The sequence below is a fragment of the Triticum aestivum genome, chromosome 3B, assembly GCF_018294505.1.
Source record: "Triticum aestivum cultivar Chinese Spring chromosome 3B, IWGSC CS RefSeq v2.1, whole genome shotgun sequence".
Lineage (NCBI taxonomy): Eukaryota > Viridiplantae > Streptophyta > Magnoliopsida > Poales > Poaceae > Triticum > Triticum aestivum.
The window spans coordinates 471369765-471380874 of NC_057801.1; the positions used below are offsets into that span (position 1 = coordinate 471369765).

Below are 11110 nucleotides of genomic sequence, written 5' to 3' on the forward strand. Positions count from 1 at the left end.
CACCAAATTACGTCCATCTGCAGATCCGCTCACGTAGTTTTCAGACATGAAAGTAAGAGAAACAAAGATAATTATTAATTAGGATGAAGACGACTTGCATGCGGTGGTCTATTTATTGTTTGTTGATTCTTGCTGACTATCACTGGTTAGGTGATTAATTTGTTCCTAACAAATGAAACGCCTTTTCTCCTCCCCTCGAGAGAATCACGCGTCTAGGTTTCCCCGCCTTCTGTCAGCGCCGTCGTAGATTTGCATTGTCTCACGTGGCCTTAGGGGTATATGGAAGCGTGGTGGATTCGGCCCTTGCTGGTGAGAGGGCTCCTGCTTCGTCTGTAGATTTTTTTTAAATAATTTGTTCAAGGTTTGCGTCTTGTTTAAGAAGGCGAGACGACATCGGCCCCCTGAAGATGTAATAAGATTCTCCTCAACTAGCCCCTTCCCTGGTGGTGCATCTCGCGCCATCCGAGCGCATGTGGAGGTGCTGGGATTCGGTCGGTATTTGTCTTCGATGGATCTGGTCTTTGTTCGTTTGCGTTCGTGTGTCTACGAATTGGATCCTTTCAATCTACGCTTCTCTTCATTGGCCACAGTTCATTGTTCTCGTAAGCTGGTCCTTCGGGCCTTAGCACGATGAGTTTTTAACTTTCTATTACAACAAGATTTGCTCAGCTCTTGTGAGGAAGGGGCAATGACAGAGGTGCTTCTTCGGCTCACTCAAGTAATTGTAGTCGTCACTATGTGGTCTACGGACATTGATGTATTTTTGTTATTTATTGTGTTCTTTGTACTACCATGATATTTGATGAATAGATTGGAAGTTTTCCCCAAAAAAGATGATATGTTCCGACTTCCTCCTTCCCAAAATGTAAGGCGCACTTGACTTTGCACGGTCTCTGATGCAAGACTTTGACCATTCGTCTATTACTTTACTAATAAAGGGAGGTAAGTTTATGTCCGTCCGTCTACTCCTCAAGTGATTGAAAAAAAAGTTTCAGCAAGGAATAGTTTGCCCCTGTCACTAATTGACTTGCTGACTCATGGACCACACGATGCGCGAGTGGGCTTCTTGCTTCTATGCGTGGCCCGGGTGGACCTCCCGCTACCTGTCCCCACATGTCCGATCAGAGTTATCGACCAAATGACGTATGGGTAGGCTCCCTACAAAGGGCTGATAAATATAGGCGTCATATTCAGTGTGACCTAGAAAAAAACTAGACAGGTAAATCTTTGAGAATAAATCTCCTCATGTTCACTATATCAAGAGAAATATACTTGAGCGTGTATGGTATAACTTGATCACTCATTCTACACTCCTAATCCAATTAATACGTGTGGTTACTTTCTCACGTAAATAATTAACGCGTTTTAGGAAAAATTGTGCCATTTAAATGTATTTGTGCCCTTTGAAAAATGTTAATCCCTCTGATCAGGAATAATTGACGCAGCCTCTATAAAAGTACGTAATTTAATAAAAACATCTATTTTAAAATGTTTGTGTAGTTTTAAAAAAGTGTTCACATGTTGAAATAATGTTCATATAATGTCAAAATATCCACCCTTCTTTTTAAAAAAATTCATGTAATTCTAAATAGTAGTCACGTGCTTAAAAACATATTCATAATTTAAAAAATATTCATGCACTTTTCAAAATCCCATGTGATTTTAAAAGTGTTTATTTGTTTTGAAAAGAATGTTGATGCATTTGAAAAAATAAATATACAACTTAAACTAAGTGTTGGTATGAGGGGTGGTGTATAGATTAGGTGTAGGTTGTAGCTCAGGATGGGCGGCCATCACGTACAGCTCAACAAGATTAGTGTCAAAAGTATTAAGCATCCGCTTGCGATGACACGGTTCAACACAAGTGAGGTACTATGCTAAAAAAGATAGCGTGGACATGTGTAGAGATCTTGAGTCGTGCTTATTGCGGTAGGAGCATGCAGTAGCGGAGCTGAGCACAAGTCTCAGGTATGACATATATCTACAGTGTCAAATTTGGTACAATCATGAAGAAAAACTCCACCACGCCCCACTTCATGGGAGCATGCATTTTTTCTGGACAATTTTTCTAGTAACATGTATAAATGATATTATCGTGTTTGTCTTACAAAAAGTTTGTATTTCATATGTATTTATACCAATTTTGTATGCATATAATAAGTAAAAATCATACTCAAAATTATGCGATGAAGACAAGAAAAAAATAACGTGCGCCTTATATTTTGGGGAGAAGGGAGTATTTAGCAAAAAAAGTGATTTGTTCCTACAAATGACGGAGATCTCTAGCCAACATATTTGCTTCTTGTTTTGTGCTCCTCCTTTTGCCCATCTTCTTCTTCTACTCCATGATATCTTCGGTGATGGTGAGCTCGTGATGCTTCAAGGTGGAGCCTCCAATTGCATGAGCGTTGACGGTCGAGTTGAGGGCAAGAGGGACACCTGACCAGACTAGTTAGCGTTCTGAGATGAAGATCGCCAACAATGCGGGGATGTGATGATTGTGGAGAGAGGTGGCCATGCACCGACACCAAAGAAAAATCGTTCTAGGGCATCCCAAGCTCTCCAGCCGATACCATGAAGGCTAATGAAGTTGAACATAGTTTGAGTCACGTCTTGAGAATCATGGACGAAGCTAGGAATTTAACTTTGTCTTTGAGAGAAGGAGTGAGATTCTTTGGATCCACCATAGAGAAACCTTACATAGTAACCTCCCAAAGACCAAAAATTCTCCATATAGATGATTTCTCGCTATAGTTTTCCAATACGCACACTGATACCTATCAAACATGGGTATGGAGCCAACATTATCCCATAAGTGTTCTGAGAAATAGAAACACTATAATCGAATGCCACCTTTGGGTGGTCCAGTAGTAGGCCCCCTCTTCACCCAAGTAGGAGAGCTTCTCCGTAGACGTATTCATTAGGTTCTTGATTTTGGTTTTAAGTCTTTAATTCTAGCTCACCTTATTATCCAAAGAAGACGTCTTTAATTTGTAAGCATTAAAGTCTACTACAATAGTAAAAAATAATTGAACTTATGGTACTAGTTCATTGTGTTTGGAGATACACAAAACCACCGGTGTATGCACAACCAATGGTTTTGACTAGCTCTCTTAGGTCCCACGGTTGTCAAAAACTGCTCTGGCTTGCGCATCGGAGTTGGTCATCAATAGTTGTATTGGTACATGTTTGAAATTAGCATATACGTATGCACTACCTTAACGATCATTGCTCAAAACAGAAGAAAAATATATGCATCAACGTATATGGAGTACGGGATGGTTTTTGCCTCAGTGGTAGAACTTAGCAAAAAAAGTGTTTTCAACAGGCAGCTAGAAGGATACTCTAGGATACATACTAGGCGTTTTTAGCCACTATCCTCAAAAGTGCAGCAACAACATCAACACACATACACACCATATTTAATGTGGAAAACCCCCAATGTGGGTAAAAACATGAGCCGGTGCCACACCTAAACATTCTTCCACTATTATCAAAATAGGGGATCATTTTTGTTGCATACACCTCCCGCTCCCGCGGCGCGCTCCGCGCGCGCGCCTCGGGAGATCCCGATCGGCCGCCGCCGCCGTCGCCTCCCCAGCGTCGCCTTCCCCTCGCCGCCGCCGGAGTGCGCCTGCCGGGCGAAGCCCGCGCGGCGCGGGCGGCGGCGGGGCATTCCCTCCTTCCTCTGGTCCTCGTGGCGGCGGCGCGGGACGTCAGATCGGGGACAAGGGGCGCCTCGTCCGGCTGGTCTCCCGGAGGTGGGGACGGCTGGATCCGGCGGCGACTGGGCTAGGAGGAGGTGGCGCGGTGTGGCGGTGCTGGTGGCAGGGATCCGGTCGAGGTCGTCTTCGATCTAGATCGGGAACTCCATTGGGGGCGTCGCACGGCGGTGGGATCGGATCGGCGGCAACGTCACCGGTTCGGCGGAGGGCTCCATTCCAGCCAACCGCGAGATCGGGACGCCGTGGCTTCCGGTGAAAATCGCGTCTGACTGCGGTCATGGCGGACGATGGCGGCGTCTCGGACGTCGTTCCCTTCTCGAGGCATCGTCGTTGCAGGTCACGTCAACCTGATCGAAAGGTTTCGGGGGAAACCCTAGATCTGGATCTACCGGATCGGACGATGGCGACGTTTCGATGTCGTTCTCCCTCCTGGGGGCATCGTTTTGGAGCAAGTGTTGGCTGGAGGGGACAAGAGGAGGAGCGGCGTCACATCTGGCACGTCGACAACGGCGGGTCTCAGCGGCATGGAGCAGCGGGGGTCTCGCCGGTGGACGTGTGATTATGGATGAGTGCAGGATGGTGGCGCTGTCTGGCGTCGTGGTGGCGTCGATGGCAGTGAGGCCTGGCACGGTTCATGCATAAGTTCAGCTCTGAAGATGGATTAATGGTACGTGGCTGCGGCGGCCTCATACCTGGCAGGGGGCCTGGTTGAAGAGCACGCCGGACTGGTGGGTGCCCATACCCGGAAGGAGTCCTGGTTGGGACCTCAGGTCTCAGATGTTAGGATTGGCTGCGAGGTCTGTTTGGTATTAGGCCTAGACCATCAGCGCCCCTTCATCAGTTAGATAGGAGTAGCGACAGAGGTTGCGAAGATGGTGGCTTTGGTCTTATTGTTGTACGACTTTGTAAGGTCTTGTGTTAATAATCAATAAAGTGGCCGTATGCATCGTCCAGATGCAGAGGCCGGGGGTATTCCTCCTTTTCGAAAAAAAAATCAAAATAGGGGATACATCAAGTCTTCTTTAGGTAGCATTAGAGGCTCTTATGCATCAAAATTTTATATTGGATAATAGTGAGATTTGAGGCTGCAAGATTTAGAGATTGGAAATCACTGATAATTGTACAACCACAACTCGAAGGATACAAAATGGCGGATCTGAACTCCACAATCTTGGAAGAAACTCACTTTTCTTGATGGCATTTTTTTTCTTTCAGTCACCCCTCTTTTGTTTTCTTTTCCCTTTTAGTGGAGGCTAACCTAAAAATTTCATCACACCTCTTGCTAGTTGTTGGATGGAGGCTAAACGTTCTCTTCTCTTGAGTGCAAACTCGAAAATACCATACGGTCATAACCTTAATGAGTAGTAAGCTCTTGTACATATTTGGGATATCTATAAGACTTTGAAGTCAACTTCTCATGGCCCACATAAGAAGGATATCGTACAGTATGAGTGATAGTCAATCTTAGAAAAATGGTTTAATTTTGTTATGATGTAGGCCAGAAAAATTATGCATATGCATGCTGCTGCCTCATCCTCCTCGCTAGAGGGAAACCGATGCATATCAATTTCGTTGTTTCCTCCATTGATCCTTGACACCATTGTCATCGATTTATTTCTCGAAAGGAGGCTCCTACCTGTAGCACCTTGTTGGCATAGGCCAACAGGGGTCCTCTGCAGTTAAATATGTGGCCATCAACATTTGTTCCATAACCGCCAATGAGTTTAGAGATAGTGAGCCGGTTAATATCATCCAAGAAATATCGAAACACCTATGTGTGTCAGGGGCTTGAAACACTTTTGCTTCCGGTTGATTCTTTGAGTCGTTGGATTGAAGTCTAATGGCGCTAGTTCATGTTCCTCCACCAGCCCTACCTCTTCCCGGTTGCTCCGCCTCCCACCCGAACCGGTAAAGCTTGTTTCTCCTCTTCGATGGTGACATGATAGCAAGGCACGTTGTCCCCGCCCCCGATGAGGTCCTGGTTAGCCCCCGTTGGTGCTGCCACGACACCCCCGGCTTGCATTTGTGGTTGCCCTACTTTTTCTCTCTATTGACTGATTCAATTTGTTTTCCAATTGCATGATGAATTACACGGGTGAATACGACCTCTGCTAGAAAAAAAATCCCTACAACGATGTGCCGCCACCTTTTCGACCCTAACTAAGCTTATCATCATTTTGTCACAGTTAACGACATATGGAGGCACGATGGGATCATCCATTTGCAAATCAAGATGGATAGATGGAACGCGGAAGTCGGCAAAGGGTGTTGGTGTATGTCACGCATGGTTGGTGCGAGTATAGTGAATAATCTGAGCACAATTATACATCTAGCCTGTTAATTCAGTTTGGCATTATGGTGGCTTTTGTAAACCACTTATCATGAATAGCAGAGAGCACAGATGTTGCGTTTTTCTAGCTTGCATTGTCGCAACAGTCCTCCTAGGTGATTAATACAGTACCCGTTCCCCATAATCATGCATGCGCTAATGAGAAAAATCTCAAGTCATACCTCCAACTAACCCAACTTTTGGCCCGTCATTTTCCATCCTGTAGCGTTGGGCCCTACTCGATTCCTCTCCCCGGCCGTGTCTCTGCCTCCTTTGCTGTTACTAGTACAACAGTAGAAGCTGCTCCTCTTCCTTGCTCCCGCACGCACCCAACTATAGGAGCACTTCATTTTGATTACGAAAATCCTAAGCCTACGGAGCACAAGTAAAACGGGGTGTATCTTGAGCTCCAATCCATTGCAGCGCAAGCACCTCAAAGCGCACACACACTTACACACATACTCCTCAGCTAGGTTGCTTGAGACCTACTACTTCATTGCTGCGTCGTCTTCTCCTCCCCGCCCCCCGTACGTGCGCAGTTCTTGGCACGCACGCTTCCCCATATATACCCCTGCCAGCCTTCCCGACCGAGATAGATAGATAGAGATACACAGGCAAGGCAACGAACCAACCATCACACTGAGACGAGGTAGCTCGCCGGTTGCTCGGTCGTTTGTTCGTCCGTCCCTTGAGCCGGCCGCGCGCGCGTGCCGGGCGGGCGGGAGAATGGGACGGCACGCGGGCACCGGCGGCGGCGGGGGCGTCCAGCAGAAGCTGCGCAAGGGGCTGTGGTCTCCCGAGGAGGACGAGAAGCTCTACAACCACATCATCCGCTACGGCGTCGGGTGCTGGAGCTCCGTGCCCAAGCTCGCCGGTACGCTCCCCGCGCCCACGCGCACACACACACTTCTCTCCCCTCTTCAGTTTACCTGCATGTGTGCTGCTACATCGCTCTAATCTAACAACCGTTGACGCTTAATGCGTGTGCTGAATGAATCCAGGTCTGCAGAGGTGCGGCAAGAGCTGCCGGCTGCGGTGGATCAACTACCTGCGCCCCGACCTGAAGCGGGGAAGCTTCTCGCAGCAGGAGGAGGACGCCATCGTCGGCCTGCATGAGATCCTGGGGAACAGGTACATACATTACGCCTTCCATTTTGTTTGAAATTGTAGCAGTGTGAAATCTTGCGAATTGCTGATGAACGGAGCGGAATCAATGCAGGTGGTCGCAGATAGCGTCTCACTTGCCCGGCCGGACGGACAACGAGATCAAGAACTTTTGGAACAGCTGCCTCAAGAAGAAGCTGCGGCAGCGCGGCATCGACCCCAGCACCCACAAGCCCATCTCCGGCGTGGTGGGGGTGGAACCGGACCAGGCATCGAAAGATGAGAGGCCGCAGGCGGCCGACGGTCTAGCCCTGAAGCAGCAGCAGGTGTTCGACCCTTTCCCGGTGGCCGACACCTTCGGCGCCGGCTTCGATGGGGCGGGCATGCCGCTGTACGACCACCTCGGCGGCAAGGACGCGGCCGGGTTCGTGGACTACAGCAGCGTGCTGGACGTGTCGGAGAACCTGGGCTACGGCGAGAGCTCCAGCAACAGCAGCAACTGGAACAGCGCGCCGGAGGCGAGCAACGCGCTGGAGGGCGAGGCGCTGCATTGGGCCTCGGAGAGCAAGGTGGAGCCTTTCGCCGGCTACGCCGGCGACGAGGACGACAAGTTCGCGCTGCCCTGCCACGGCCAGCAAGAGCACAGCATGGCGCATTTTGACTTCAACCTCGAGTACTTCTGAGGCCTTTTCTGATCTAGTCATCGTCGTATATATTGTTTTCACACACGGGCACGGGCAAGACCAACCAACCGGGAGATTAGCGACTGTACTTTGTCAATTTTCTCTAGTCTTTACTACTCCTTTTAACACTGTTTCTTTTCTTTTCACCGTCTGTTTATGGTTCTTATATATGGCTGAAATAAGAGGTATAGAAATGTGAACACTCTGTAATTTACCATGAGATTCCGCTCTCTCTCTTTTTTGTAAGGATAAGGAATAAGATTCTTACACTTTTGCTCGGTAAGTTGCTATTACTTGGAAGATTATGTGTTGTGTATTCCTGAAGGAGAAACTATCAGTCGCCGTCCTGTCTTAGCTTCTTTCTCCCCTTGGATTTGTGTCTCGTGAAACTAAAGCAATGAGAAAGAAAGATGCTGCTGTTATAGTAGTACTAGTTGGAATTAGGAGCAGCTGTCGTACGTGCGAGTCAATTTCAGTGATTAGTTTGGGAGCAGTACTGTGTGCACTGTTGTTGCACAGCCATTTCGTGGCATTATTAATGCTGGTGTTAGCTTGTAACCCAATTTTCCGCAAAAGGGTCCCTTTTGCTAGAAGGTGGGTTTGAATTACTCCCGTGACAACATGGCTCCAATAATCTAGCGGTGTTGGTGGAGAAAAGAAAAGAGAGACGAGTGGAACTAACTAAAGAAAGACGCTAACCACCTTGCCGCCCGTTCGGGATTCCTTTCTACGGAACCGACCGAACGTGCCAGTTTCTTCTTTGTTCTTGCGCCGGCGATTTGCGGGACGTAATTTATTTTGTTTACGATGTGATGGCGCGCAGAGCCATGATACGATGTCTTGCTTGACGCCAAGACTCTGACCGCGGCTGGCGGCAGAAGCACTGCACATGATGGCTGGAAACGCCGTCGCAGACATCCATCCATCGTGCTTCAAATCCAATCTGGATTTCAGGGGCTGTAAAAGGTCTGCCAAAACGGAGGGGCCGGCCATCGAGTTGCGTGTTCCAAAGAAGGGCCGTGTCCGGTGTATGAATCATCGCCCCATTGAGGGGATGGCCCACGGGATCAACGACGACAAGATCGAACACCATACATGCTAGTGGTACTTGGTAAACTGCTAGGCACGTTCGTCAGTTGTTGCTGGCATCGTTCCATCCCATCCCCTCGGAGCTCGGGACCAGGTTAGTATTGGTTCATCAAAGGTACTAGTACTAGTATAACAGCAGACCACCAGACACCTGATCTGACGTTCTGAGATCATACCTGTCATGCACCGGGATGATGAGCAGCAACCAGTGGAGTGGACCAGGCGGAGCATTATGGCGAGAGGCCAACGAGGAATAAACCAGCCGCGGTGTTGCCTTGCCGCGGGGCCGGGCCAGTGGCGTCGCCACGAGCACGGGGCGAAGGCGTCGCCCGCTGTTCTGCCGCGGGGTACGGCGTTGGCGGGAACAGAAGCTGCACCGGCCGCGCTCTGTAAGCCGGTCGATCTCGTACGTACGTGCTGTTCCGGGTCCAAGCCGGAACAACATGGGCCGATGTACGTGCGCCAGTGCCGCTTCTGTGCTCGGATCCTTTCGTTGGCACATGCGCGGGCAAAGCACGCACTCGGAAACTTTGCCCTAGCTCGTTTCAGCCTTTCAGTTTCAGGATGAAAAAAACTCGCGGCAGCGTTAATAACACGCCTCTAAACCTTTATGGATGGTACTGAACGGCCATGCGTGAGCTGACTGATGCAGCTGAGCGTTTGGTCAAAGAGCCGCAGGCATGGCTACAGGCCACTCTCCCTTTTTTGTTTTTGAGAATCCCTTCCTTTTATTAATTAAAACACGTCCGGAATGTCGCGTGCTACACTATGAAGAATACAATCAGGTGGCACCAGAGGCTACAGGCCACTCTCTATCTCTATGGAACGACCTTTTTTTTTTTGAGGGAACATGAAACAAGCATTCTGTTTCGCGCTGATCGGATGTGTATCTATTTGCAAGCCAGGCAATATCACCTTCTTTAAAGGATTGCCAAGATTCATTCGTCACAAGCGGCGATACAACGCACAAACGTGGATACGTAAGGTCTTCTCCAAACCTAGCCACCACGGTCAAATCTAGGCGAAGGAGATTTGAAATTGTTCATGAATAAAAAATGTTCATCAATTTGAAAACTGTTCAAAAAATTTATTTTTTAAACATGGATTCCAAATATTTCATAAATTTGAAAAAAAATACCCATGTACTATAAAAAGTTCACGAGTTCAAAAACTACAGCGAATCAAAATAGGATCATGCCGAATTCAAAATATATTTACGTGTTCAAACAATGTTTGTGGATTAAAAAATATACATGAATTTAAAAAATCATGAATTAAATTATTATCGCGGTGAATTAAAAAAATCATGTATTACAAAAATGCTCGCGGAAAATTGAAAAGATGTTCTCGGAATTCAAAAAATGATCATGAAATAAAAAAAATTAAAAAGTTTAAAATATAATAACGTTGAATTCAAAAAATATTCATGATTTCAAAAAAAATCCACATATTAAAAAAAAATCAGAAAATGCTCGTGAGTTCAAACATTGTTACCTAGCAAATTCAAAAAATGTTCGCATATTCAGAAAAATATTATAATCAGAAAAAAAATATTCACGAATTGAAATTATTTGTAAATTTTTCAAAATTATTAATGAATTTATTAGTAAAATAAGAAAGGAGAATCAAGCAAAACGAGAAGACCAAATCAAAAAAAGAGATTTAATACAAAATAGGGTGAGAAAGCACGAAGAAACGAGAAAAGAACATCCGGACGCTCAACGGAAAGGAAAAAGGAGTTATTGGGCCGGCCGCTCGGAGCGCTCGTGTAAGGCGATCGAGGCGATATCGCTCACAACGATCGGATATATATCACTGACGCAGCAAAAAAAGCCCATCATCTTCTTCATTAAATCTAAGCACGCACGATCGAGCATATTCATATATAATACTCCCTCCGTCCCAAAATAAATGTCTCAATTTTGTACTAGCTCTAGTACAAATTTGTACTAAGCTCAAGACACTTAATTTGAGACGAAGGGATTATCTTCTAAATTTAGCCACACGAATACGTCATCGTGTACCTCCAACGCCGAGGGTGATGCACCGCAACTCATGTCGAAGGAGACCCGTCCGGAAGCGCGGTACACATGCAATCCGGCGGGCGCTTTTGAGGACCCGAAACCCCACACGCCCAGGAGGGACCCCGTCAGGGCGCGCGGCGGCTATGGGCTGCCCTA

The 11110-nt window shown here is 47.1% G+C and overlaps 1 protein-coding gene across 1 annotated transcript; it reads left to right on the forward strand.

Annotated features, from left to right (window-relative positions):
- Positions 1-6472: 6472 nt before the first annotated feature.
- On the forward strand, positions 6473-8124 carry LOC123065548 (myb-related protein Hv33). Its single transcript, XM_044488805.1, has 3 exons — positions 6473-6928; positions 7056-7185; positions 7274-8124. The coding sequence occupies exons 1-3, from the start codon at positions 6781-6783 to the stop codon at positions 7839-7841; spliced, it is 846 nt and encodes a 281-aa protein (XP_044344740.1). The 5' UTR covers positions 6473-6780; the 3' UTR covers positions 7842-8124.
- The last annotated feature ends 2986 nt before the right edge of the window (positions 8125-11110 follow it).

Bases quoted from the DNA above. Each gene is read 5' to 3' on its own strand.
- LOC123065548 (XM_044488805.1), top strand. From the start codon at position 6,781: ATGGGACGGCACGCGGGCACCGGCGGCGGCGGGGGCGTCCAGCAGAAG. The intron at 6,929-7,055 runs GTACGCTCCCCG...GAATGAATCCAG, and splicing joins CTCCGTGCCCAAGCTCGCCG to GTCTGCAGAGGTGCGGCAAG. The intron at 7,186-7,273 runs GTACATACATTA...GAATCAATGCAG, and splicing joins CATGAGATCCTGGGGAACAG to GTGGTCGCAGATAGCGTCTC.